General features: G+C 40.5%; 1 protein-coding gene across 5 annotated transcripts in view; it reads right to left on the bottom strand.

Annotated features, from left to right (window-relative positions):
• PSD3 (pleckstrin and Sec7 domain containing 3) overlaps positions 1 to 13264 on the bottom strand; it is a 492046-nt gene that overhangs the window by 93845 nt on the left and 384937 nt on the right. For all 5 annotated transcript variants that reach the window (XM_063455812.1, XM_063455813.1, XM_063455814.1 and 2 more), the window contains one exon: positions 3955 to 3998. In XM_063455812.1, the coding sequence (XP_063311882.1) occupies positions 3955 to 3998 (44 nt within the window). The remainder of the gene's footprint in view (positions 1 to 3954; positions 3999 to 13264) is intronic.

The raw sequence follows: 13264 nt of genomic DNA, 5'->3' as shown, positions 1-13264 counted from the left end.
CTCAAACGAAAAGTCAGATTCCATACAATCGTGATAAAAGTCACCCGTAGCATATTTGAACTTACCTATAATTTAAAAAGTACTAATTTCACTATTGTTAAAATATAAATGTCACAACACATACTGTACGGAATCAGATATTAGTGACAACTCAAATGTAAAATGTTATATATAATATAAAATATAAATGCCGTCAAAGAACCGTAAAAATAAAAAGTATGGAAATTCCGCTAGAGGTACCAACTCTTTCTGTTGGTGGAACACCTGGGTTTAATGAATAAGCACAGCTAGTATTCTGTTAATATGATGGCAGATAAAGATGATATTCTGAATTGCTGACATTATAAGCAAATTAGAGCAGAAAGACAGACGGAACACCACCCTGACAAACCCTATGTCACTGGATTTTGTATATGACTCCCTGACCTTCATGATGTTTTTGTCTACCTGACATCGGAGGTACGGAGAGGAGAATTTAAAGGGACATGTTAAGCACCAAAATAACTCTAGCTTAACAGAACAGTTTTAGTGTATGGCTCATGCCCCTTCAGTTTCTCTGCTCAGTTCTCTACCATTTAGGAGTTAGATCATTTTTTTACACAGTCCTAGCCACACCTACCCTGGCTGAGACTCACACAGCATCTCTACACACTTGCCGAAACAAATGCTAATTTTTAGATTCCCTTTATTGTACAGTATGTTTAATTTAGAGTTTATTATCTTCTGCAGTGTTAATTTCCTGATAGAGCATGCTGCAGCATTTTGTGTGTGATTAAAGTTCAATTAACCGAGCAGGATCTAAGAGCTTCTAAAGTAAACACCCTATGCTGCAAAAATTAAACCTTTTTCACGGTGATTGTGTGAGACAGGCAGGGGAGGTGTAGCTAGGGATGGGTCACATGTTGATTTAACTCTGTATAGCAGAGAATTAAGAAATGAGACAACAGGGGTAATCATCGATTGATATTTTGACCACAGCTTTAGCTTATTTTAATTATTTTAGCTGGGGGACAAAGTCATGAAAATGTTGTGCCTTCAACTCAAAATCTCTGTTAGATGTTATCCATGGTCGGTAAATAGTAGCATGAGCGGTCATGTAGTAAGAGTCATTAGGAAAGATAACTCCTCTACATGGCCCTGTAATGTTCAAAGCACATGAGGTGACATTATATGACAAGAATGCACTGTAAAACTGTATTCCTAACGCTATAGTCCCTATTTCTCTGTGGCCTTTGACCCAGTGATTAAAGGGTTAAAAAAAACATTTCACTTACCTCTCTACACCGCCGAGCTTCCTCAGTGCTAGATTGGTCTCTTCCTCCAGAGTTCGGGCGCTAATGGGGGAACCTCATGCAGTGCAAGCACTGTGTGCCTATTGGACTTTCCCCAGAGGAAAGCATTGAATCCATGCTTTCCTATGGGGAGTTTGAAGACACTGAATGTCTTCATGCAAAGTATGAGGACATCTAATGACTTTTCATGGAGTTAAACTTTGTACATTGCAGGTTTAAGAGGACAGGGGAACTGCACCCAGACCACTTCACTGAGGAGATGAGAGGTGCCTATAGTGTCCCTTTAAGCATATTGTTTGGTCATGATGTCTCCCTGTTCCAGGAGTATAAAGCCACATAAACACAGCTTAAAAAATTAATTAGGGTTTCATGTGTAATAGGATGAACAGAAATGCTTTGGATGACATTCACAAACATCACTGAACTTTCTTGAGACGTTCTGAAGGACATTTGGTTTGATATATGCTGCAATATCCAACTACAGATCAGGTCTTACGTGACTGATATTCATTAGGGACTGATGCTGTTCTGGAAGCAAAGGGTGGCTCTACTCCTTATAAGTTCCTGATTATTAATAAATCATAATGGGTTTTCATTATTTTGTCTACCCCTTATATGTGTAAGATTTTCTACCTTTTTTTCTGTTAAATGTATCAGTAGCCTTTATGGACACCAACATTTATACGCTGGCTGTGGCAATGTTTATTTAAATGTCATTAAAATATTTCCAACTGTGCCTACCTTCTAGGCTAAGAAGCTAATTTAAATGAAAGTCCCAAGGGATAGAAAAAGACATTGTTACTGCATTATTAACACACTGTAAATTGGTACCGGAAGCAAGAACGTCATACATTAAAACATCTTCACTGATATTTGTATTTTCATTAACCTGCACTAAAAGAGACACATGCATGTACTAACAGCTAATACCTACCTATAAGGGTGAATGCACATTTATGGAATTAACAAAGGGAGACGGCCCTTTTGTCATTCGAAAGATGGTCTATTTATCGCCCTGAAGTGTAGAAGAAGTAATTGTATTTTCCGACACAGCTCATTCAAGTAAACACATCCACCATTTACTAAAGGAGGGGATAAATTGTGACAGTTCCTTTAACCCCTAAGTAACTTTTCAATTTTCTTACCGTTAAGGACCAGGGCTGTTTTTACATTTCTGCGGTGTTTGTGTTTAGCTGTAATTTTCTTCTTACTCATTTACTGTACCCACACATATTATATACAGTTGTTCTCACCATTAAATGGTCTTTATACAGATACCATTATTTTCATCATATTATATAATTTACTATTAAAGGATTATAAAATATGATGAATTGTTTTAAAAAAAGAAAAACACTTTTTCAAACTTTGACCCCCAAAATCTGTTACGCATCTACAACTGCCAAAAAACACCATGCTAAATAGTTTCTAAATTTTGTCCTGAGTTTAGAAATACCCAATGTTAACATGTTCTTAGCTTTTTTTGTAAAGTTATAGGGCTATAAGTACAAGTAGCACTTTGCTATTTTCAAATCATTTTTTTTTTTTTCAAAATTAATGCAAGTTACATTGTAACACTGATATCTGTCAGGAATCCCTGAATAGCCCTTCACATTTATATATTTTTTAAAAGAAGACAACCTAAGGTAATAAACTTGGGGTATTTGGGGACTCTTTTTCATGCAACCATTTTACCAACAATCTATGCCAAATAAAAAAAAAAAGAATAATTGGTGACTTTTTTGACACACATAGCAATTTAATAATACGTGTACTGAGAACTTTAAGGGTTACTGCCAGAAAACACCTTGAAATGTGTTCAGCAACATCTCCTGAGTACAGTGATACCGCCCATGTATAGGTGTCCCGGGTTCTCTGGGGGCTAAAAGACCTCATTTGGAGGGTGCGCATTACAGTTTTCCTACTTGGAATTTTCACAGCTGGTTATCATGCACCCATATCCTATTTGGGACATTATTGAAGCCAGACAATGAATTTACCTCCCCCACCCCCAACCATATATTTTTTTAAAGTAGACAACCCAGGGTATACGATATAGGTTATGTCAAGTGTCTTTTAGTAGCCACTTAGTTACAAACACTGTTAGCATTTATATTTGTTTGTGTGTTAAAAATGCAAAACAACTATTATGAATGCTATCTTTGGCCAGTGTTTGTGACTAAGTGGCTTCTAAAAAAGACTGAACGTACCCCATTTGCAAAACCTTGGGTTGTCTTCTTTTGCAAATGGTATGCCATCATGGGGGTAATTCTCACTCATGGGCTACCATACACTCTCCAAGGCAACATAACCAATGTGGCAAATTTCAATGTGAAAAAATGGCCTTATATTTGACCCTGTAACTTTCAAAAACACTATTAAATCTGTACATGGGGGTACTGTTATGCTCAGGAGACTTTGCTGAACACAAATATTAGTGTTTCAAAACAGTAAAACATTTTACAACAATGATATCATCAGTGAAAGTGCCATTTGTGTGTGAAAAATGCAAGAAAACTTCACTTTCACTGACAATATAGAAGAAAACATTTTTTAAATGTTTTTTTTTTAATTTGTGTTTTTTAGCTGTGAAAATAGCATTTGTAACCACGTGTACACAATACATAATGAACTGTAGCAACATGCTTTGTACTTTACTTACGCAGCCCACTCTAGCTTTTCATTCTTAATGGAATTATACAAAGCCTATGGAGAAAAAAACAAAACAAAAAAAACAATATTACTAAAAGACAAATTTATAACTATACACACACATTTATAACTAGACACATACATTTAGTATCATGGCTTCAAATTTAAAGTCCTACATATATACATTGTCATTGTACTATATTATATTTTTATTTTAACATATATATATATTGCATTTCTATGCATGTATTTGGATAAATACATAGCCATTGTCTAGGTACAGGCATAGACAACCTTCGCCACTCCAGATGTTTTGAACTACACCTTCCATGATGCTTTGGGTGTAAGAGCATTGTGGGGGATGTAGTCCACAACATCTGGAGTGCCGAAGAGAACATACTGTAAATCATTTGCTTATTTTTTTTCAAACATATAGTTGACCCCTATATTTGTTTTCTCAATTACTTAACACATTTCATTAACTACAAATCGCTTCTGTTTTGTGCAGATTACATTGTGGGCTGTCTACCTTTCAGAAGGTTAACGTTTTGTTGGGGTGGCATAAACCAATTATACTAATTATAAAACATAATATAATGATTTATTTTAAAATAATCTATCATTTTAGAAAAAGTATCTGTTCCTCAAGTTGTTGGTTTGCGGATAATCAGCCTTAGAACAATAGTGCTGAGTTGACTCTCTGTGGAGCAGACCTTACAATTCCAAGGTGTGAACAATACTGCTGACATTCCATTAACTCAAACTCAATTATATTACATTAATTAAAGGGACACTATAGTCACCAGAACAACTACAGCTTATTTCATTTGTTCTGGTGAGTAGAAACATTGCCTTCAGGAGTTTTGCTGTAAACAATGTATTTTCAGAGAAAATGCAGTGTTTACATTACAGCCTAGTGATAACTTCACTGGCCACTCCTCAGATGGCTGTTAGAGATCCTTCTTGGGTCATGGCTGCCTAAAATGCATCCATACATTCAGTATCTCCTCCCTCTGCATGCAGACACTGAACTTTCCTCATATAAATTCATTGATTCAATTAATCTCTACGAGGACATGCTGATTGGCCAGGGCTGTGTTTGAATCATGCTGGCTCTGCCCCTGATATGCCTCTTTGTCAGTCTCAGCCAATCCTATGGGGAAGCATTGTGATTGGATCAGGCTACCACCTCTGCTGATGTCAGCAGGCAATGGGCAGGTCTAAAGGAAAAAAGGGACAAATCAAGCAGCTCCAGACTTGAATACAAGTAAGATTTTACAATATTTAGGGAGGCATAAGGGGACCAGGGTGGCTAGATGGTGGTTTTAACCCTATAGGGTCAGGAATACATGTTTGTGTTCCTGACCCTATAGTGCTCCTTTAAGCTTTTGGAGGGGAGATGGGTGTTGAATAAAAACGGTTTAGGTTTACAAAACAGTAGTATAACAATAACTAAATTAAATTAATCAGCTAAAAAATTATTTCATGTTTCAAATAACAAAATGTAAAAATATTTTTTTTTAAACCCGATACAAATGGAAATTTAATTAGCAAAAAAGACATTGTAAATCGTCTGCTTAATTCAGAATGCAATGCAACCCTTAAAATTAGTTATCCCTAGTCTACAGCAGAATTAAGCAAAGAGTTTGCACCAGAATGGCACGAATGCAAGATTTAACAAACACTTTACAGTTTATATATAAACTGCCTGTTATGTCTGTATGACAGAGCTGGGGAGACCGAACAGCTCCAAGTCTACAGCATCCTTCGTTAACATGTAAGCTATCCGCAAGGAAGAGAAGATATTATGGACTAGACTTCACAGAAATCAGAATTTATATTGCGCATTAATTCACTAGGCAGATACAGATTTTACAGAGACAAAAGAATTTGTTGCAACAATTATTTTAGGATCTGAAGAATGCTATCTCAATGACTTAAGGCTTGATGCTTCTGAGTGTACCACGGGCCAGACACTATTTCTTTGCAATAATATTCCTTTTGCATGTGTCAAAATAAGGATTTAGAACACAATAATCCTTGCTGTTTATTTTTAATACAGTGGACCACACAGAACAAATTACGATTAGCAATACCACAACGTTGTACCTGGATATAATTTGCTATGTTACAGAAACAGAAATCGGTGCCTATTATTCCACATGTCCCTCTGGGGTACAAATCTTCTTGGTCCAATTTTTGGACATAGAATAGCTAAAGTAAAACTCAGTTGCCTTTTGATTATTTTGAACTTAACTCTGAATTTCTTCTGAAACGTGAACATTCTGACAATTTAAACTCTAGTGAATAACTCTGTAGATATGTATGAATGCATCACTGTGGTCTATTGCAATAAGACATATGACCCCCCACCCTTTAAAAAAAGTGTCAAATAATCCTTCAACATAGATGCAGTTCAGCAGCAGGACAGACTCCAAAAGACTGCAGCCCAATGCACCTCTGCTGACATCATTAAGAGATGTTGTGCAATCTCCTGGTAATCAGACCGGTCCCCTGGTTGTTCCCGCTCTGCTCTTAATTTATTTCTGTGTGTGTATCAATAAGAGTGTGAGTGTGTATATCTGTGTGTGTGTATCTGTGTGAGTGCATCTGTGAGTGTGTGTGAATTTGAGTATCTGTTTGTTTGTATCTGTATCTGTTTGTATGTGAGTGTCTGTATCTATGTGCATCTCTTTGAGTGTGCCTGTGTGTGTCATTCTGAGCATTTTTCTTTGAGTGTATCTGTGTGTGTGCGTCTGTGTATGTACAATGGTGTGCTCATGTGTGAAAACACCTTTATATTCATATGCCAACAACACACACAAAAACATTCTTACAGTCGAACACACACACATGCCATATAAAAACTAGCCTACATTTAAAGGGACACTATAGGCACCCAGTTTACTTCAGCTCATTGAAGTGTTCTGGGTGCGTAGTCCCAGGTCCCTTAACCCTGCAAAGGTAATTATTGCATTTTTTTTTAATAAACTGCAATAATTACCTTTAAGGATTAACTCCACCTCTAGTAGCGGTCTACAAGACTGCCAGTAGAGGGACTTCCGCGTCACCTAAATAACGCTGGACGTCCTCACACTATGCATGTGGTCATCCAGCATGTTATTATGTAAAACCCATAGGAAAGCTTTATACAACTTTGTTTTTCTGGCACTGTAGTTTCATTTTAAGCACACAGAATCTAAAAAGATATAGAACACTACGATCACACACACATGCTCCATATAAAAATGAGCCTACCTTCAAACACACAGAAACTACACACAAATACACTCCTGCATTCAAATTCCAACACTACACATAGATACATAATGTTTCAAAATGATATATTCTGTCCGAAAAAAGTGTCAGAAAGAAGGATAAATCAGTTGTATCTCTGAAAAAATGGCATGTATGAAAAAAAAAAAAAAAAGGAAAGTGCACAAAAGCAACAGATTAAAAAAAAAAAAAAAATTAACAGATTTCATAAACTACGCCAAATATTTGCTGACAATTGTATGGAAAACTGTCGTCAGCACTTAAATAAATCTCCCCCAAAGTGTCCCTGATTTATTTTTTCTACACATTTTGAAAACTACTATCAAAAATTAAATTTTTAATATGGAATGATTTGGGACCATAGAGTGTATCTTTCACCAATCACATACACTATGGTAGTAGTAGTTCTAAATGTTTTTGGTTACAAACTTAATAAATAGGATATGACTTCCCCTAGAATTTACCCGAAATGAGACATTCTCTGTTACCAATCATTATGACTAAAACTTAACCTGGAAGGGTGCAGGGGCACTCCTGACACCATAAACACTACAAACTTAATGGTTATAGTCAGGGCCGGTGCAAGCATTTTTCTGCCCAAGGCAAAGATTGATTTTGCTGCCCCCTCATGTCACTCACTGACAGACACACAGACACTCACTGACACACACACACAGAAACTCATTGACAGGCATACACTCACTCACTGACAGACACACACAGATGCTCACTGACAGACATACACACACATACACTCACTGACAGACACACACAGACAGAAACTTACTGACAGACATAGACTCCCTCACAGACATACACTCACTAACTAACACACACACACTGACAGACGTATACTTACTCACTGACAGACACACACACAGACATACCCTCACTCACTGACAGACACACACACAGAGAGACTCACTGACAGACACACACACACACACTTATTGACAGACATACACTCACTCACTGACAGACATACACTAACAGACACACACACACACACTGACAAACAAATACTCACTCACTGACAGACACACGGCACCTCAGAGGGCACGCGAGGGAGGAGTGGGAAGCTGCAAGAAGAGCCTCCCTCGCTGCCAGCTTTCTTCTTCCATCTCTCCTCTGGTCACCGGCATTTGATGGCAGAGCAGGCACCTGCCACCAAGGTAAGAAGGTGCCTGCTCTGCTATACTGAAGGACAACTCAGGGGGTGCTTTGAGGTAGCCAAATGGCCAGTTCCTGTGCCCCCTATGACAGGACTTCATTAGGCGCCCCCACCTTCGGGCGCTGCGGCCCAAGACAGGGGAGCTAACCAGGAAATATCCCAGTAGGCGCCCCCAGCAGGCCGGTACCCTAGGCAAATGCCTAGTTCGCCTAACGGTTACGCCGGCCTTGGTTATGGTTCTTGGACCATTTCTTTTCATTAGGAGAAGGAAGATTTCAAGATCACCGACCTTCCTATTGCTCTAACATATGTGCATTTTTGCACATTTCAGATATGAGCAGGGAGTACTTCTATTGAAAAAGTTTTACAAAACGAAACACGAGGATGGAGATATCACATTGATCCATGCAATTTCTGGCTTTTTATCTATGAAAAAACAAACATAGGTTCCAAAAACAATTATAGCAGAGACCAAGTATTTTTGTTTATCCAAAGAAACATTCCTTAGAAGCATCAATCATAAGGTAAATTTGATTTGGAAACCTTGTCATTAATACTGAGAAATGAAGGCTGCCGCAGCTAGAATAATAAAAAGTCTAATTTCTTACCCTGAAGGCATATCATATGGAAATATATACAGTCTGGTTTCATCTTTTGATGCCAAGAAGCTCTTTAAATATCTCACAGAAAATGCAGAGCTGTGTGTTAAATGGGTAATTAGGAACAAATGTAAAATGTATTGCACTGGTAAAGTCAATATTATATTTTCTGACTGCTGTATTAGATGATTCGGTGCATTCTGAGACAGTAATTACTACAGAGTAATTGTCTCTGCTGAGCTTTTTTTTTTAATTTAAAAAAGAAAAGGAAGAATACACCCCCTCGCCTCTTCTGTACTTAACTATGTTGCGGCACAGCCTGGCAATTGATGCAAATTTATAATGCCCCATGAATCAAGTATTCCTTACGCATTATCTATTAACATGCAGGTGATTTCACAGAATCATAAGAAAATGATATCTAGCCTGGGGGAAAGTACGAAACCTCCAATGCAGACTTCAATGTCATCTGCTGGGTAGATGAAATGGAAAATTGGCCCAAACAAAAGCGTGACCGATCTCCTTTAAAGGAACACTATAGGGTTGATGTGGAATTATTAAAAATCTTTATTGTACTTGTATTGAATTATTGTACTAACTCCATTTTAACTTTATACTGTGACTTCGTCCTCCATTTTGTCCTCCTAACCTGACTTCTTCAATCCTCCATTTTGTCCTCATGACTTAACTTGTTCATTTTAAAACTACATTACGTGACTGAACTTCTCAACCCAATTAGTATAGTAGACAAAGACTGTGTTTCCTTCAAGGACAAGTACCAGGAGGTGCTGGCTACTCCTTAAGACTTGCTGGCTACTCCTTAGAGCTTGTAAGATAGTACAGTTTGAAGGCCACAGAACACAGTAGTAATGAAATGTTCTATTCATAAGAGACCTTGCACCTGGACATAAAGCCTGATATCACTGACCGTGTAAAATGACGCTTAGGACCCCCTTGTCCCCCACCCGTGTCCAGAATAATCCCACCTCTGATGGGTGGGCACGGGACTAACCTCTTAATTTTACTAACCAATAGGTAAGACACTAACTCCGTCACTTAACAATTAATCCAATTGATGATGTTTATTTGCTGATATTCTAATAATCAATGATGACGCAAAATGCCTCTTAAAAGGGCCTGCGCGCCCGCTTTTTCTTCACTTGCCAATAAACTTTCTCGAAGTTATTTTAACCTGAACCTCGTGTGTCAGACTTAATTACTTCAGCGTATATACGCAATTTAATTTTATTGATTTGGACAGGAACAGATAGACTTTGAACATTTTGGTTTACTTTCAAAAAGTACCATAACAACTTGGCGCCCAACGTGGGGCATCGGGCTATGTCCGGCCGGTGAGCCGTCCTAAGGAAGACAAGGGTGGACGGAGGAATCCAGGGGGAAGGAAGGGAGATTGATCACCTCCAGATACACGGTAGAGACTTCTGCAGAGCCACCGGTACGTTCCGGCCCCTTTGATTGACCCGTCCACGTGTCTGTGACTGCTTCCCGGGAGGACATCAAAGACAGGTAATATCTTGCCCGGTGTCTCGTTACTCACTTGTTTACCTGCATTTTAGTCTATCTGTTGCCTGGGTGTGTTTGAATTGTGTTTGAATTGTTTGCCTGTTTCCCCATTTTGAGATAAAGGGGGGGTGGGGACCTGCAGGGGTTTTGCCTGGGGTTCTCTGTCTTGCTTGTTTTCCCCTTTTTGGGATAAAGGGGGGTGGACCTGAGGGGATTTGCCTGGGTCTTCGGTGTGACTGTCTATCTGTTTGTATTTTCCCTCTTTTGGGATAAAGGGGGGTGGATCTGAGGGGATTTGCCTTGGTCTTCTGTTGCCTGTTTTACCTCTTTTAGGAACCACTGTGCTGTGGTTGTAAGGAAAAAGGGGGGTTGACATGTGGATGTGTTCCTGGGGGTCTTCTGTTGCCTGTTTACTTCTTTTAGGAGCCTCGTGGCTGTGGCTGTAAGGAAAAAGAAGTTGGTGGAACTGTGGGATCTGTGTAGAATCATAGGTTTCTGTGATCCAATGGTGTGTCACTTTGATAGCCTAGCTAGCTTCACTGTGCACGTTCGGACCATCCAGCTCTAGTTGAGTTGGGGACGTCCTGGCCCGGACCTTTCGGCTCTAGTTGAGCCGGAGATCCACTGGTTATTTAATTGTGGTAGGAGACTGAGCCTTGTGGCAGGGGACTCAGTTTCCGGGGGGGATTCAGGCAGGTATTGCTTGTTTTTCGCATCACGTGGTAGTGAGACTTATAAAGTGGGTTTTATAGGGGCACTACGGGAGTGAGGATAGACGTGGCCACATTCTCGTGGACTGCAGAGTAGAGGGAGGCTGGAAAGGATTTCGGACCGGTGTTAGCTGTTATCCTTGGCCGCTGGTAGTGAGACTTATGAAAGTCGTTCTCCGAGCGGGGACACTACGAGATTGAGGAAGGTGACTTTGGAGTAAGCACATGTAGAAGGAAAGGGATTATTGTTGATTTTATTTGAACTGTAATGCATGCACTGTATTTCAATTGTATTGTTGTCTTGTCTGTTTAATTGGGAGTCTCATGAGCTCCTGTGTCTGTCTCTAAGGATTTTTCCTTGTCTTTCATCTTTTCTAAACTTCCTATATTATTATACTATCCACTCCCATTTCTCTTGAAAGAGAAGTGATTGGTCACACACTTCTCACCTCGCTCCAATCCGTGTCTACCACCCCGGGTAGGCGGATTCAGTGACTAGTCTACGTTTTGGGAAGACGCACCTGAGAAAGTCCCACGATTCTCGGGTGGCAGTCGAGCATTGTAGACGTTCTTGTTCAGTTTTCCTTCTCTCTCCCTATATCTAGGACGCTGGTATAGGGGTAAAGGGATTATGGGACAGGATTTAAGCAAGCCCAGTAAGGGCTGGTTAGCATGTGATTTAGTCGAAGATAGAGAGGGTGAGGAAATGGTTAAAGGTGTTGAAAAAATTGCAAAAGTATGTAGAATTGCTGTACCGACATGTGGAAGATTGCAACCAGAAAGTTGGCGTAGGTTACTGACAGAAAAGAAAGGCAAACTTACAGATAATGGTTTATTAAAGACTGCTGAAGCATGGTATAGAGTAGCGAAGGCTATTCAGCTAGAAGGTTGGGTTGAGGAAGAGATAAATCACAAAGGTGTGAAATTGTTTGTGTATCATAATAATTGTGTTACTGGGGTCTATCCTCAGCCAGCGCCCAAAACCGGCGCCCAGGGAATGTCTATCCCCAAGGTTCAGTCAGCAATAAATGAAAGCCAGCTGACTATATTCCCCACTCCCAATACCCATCCCATCACCTCCCCTGTCTGCCCGGTCCTGAATTCTGATGGATCTTTCTTTTCCCCTGCCCCATCTTTAACATTCCCATCATCCTCATCCATCCCTACGCTACCTGCTATACCTTCCCCTAACATTTCATCTGCCATTCCTGCCCTACACTCTCTCTCTGTTCATGACCCCCTCCCCTCTTCTTCCGCCCAACTAACCACCTCCTCCGCCCTTGCCCCGGCTCCTCCCTCTACACCCACCCCTACCAATCCCTCTCCGTTCCCTCCCATCTCCACCCCAGCTCAATACCCCACCTCCTTCCCCTCCCCAGCCTGGCCCTACCCCTTCCCATATCCCATGGCCCTGCCCTACCCCGGATATCCACTCCCCACTCCCCAAGCCACGCCCCAGATTCCGGTCATGCCCAGTCCGGCACAGTCTGCCCCGGATGTGCCCTCTTCCAACATGGCCGCCACTTCTTCCCTTAACCCTAATGTAGTACCTTCTCCGGCCACCAATATGGCGGCCCCCAGTTCGGCCCTGATGCCGGTAATTCCCAGTGACTACCTATCCCCAGGTTATGACTCGCTAGCCACCCCTGCATCTGGGGCTCGTTCCCAACCACCGATCCTTTCACCTCATTCAGGCCCTGCACCACGCAAAAGAGCCAATATCATAGAATTCGATGATGACGAGATGGACAGGGTGTCCCATGTCTCATCGGAGCTTGCCGCGGGAGCCCCAACTCATCGTTCTATCGATGACCCCTTTGGCCACAAGGGTCGGGGAGAACAGGCCCCTCCTAAATATGTTGCTTTCAATCCCACTCAAGCTAGTGCTCTAATGAAATCACTCCCTGACCCAGAAAAACAGCCTATGCCCTTCTATCGAGGGATAGTTCAAATTCAAAAGACTTATTCCGCAGCATGGCGTGATCTACTGAGCATTTGTGCTATAAAAGCAGGGGATGCATATTGGCCAAGCATGGCCCG

This window comes from Pelobates fuscus, chromosome 5 (assembly GCF_036172605.1).
Source record: "Pelobates fuscus isolate aPelFus1 chromosome 5, aPelFus1.pri, whole genome shotgun sequence".
Lineage (NCBI taxonomy): Eukaryota > Metazoa > Chordata > Amphibia > Anura > Pelobatidae > Pelobates > Pelobates fuscus.
Note: the sequence above shows the minus strand (reverse complement) of the source record. Positions and strands in the feature narration are given on the sequence as shown.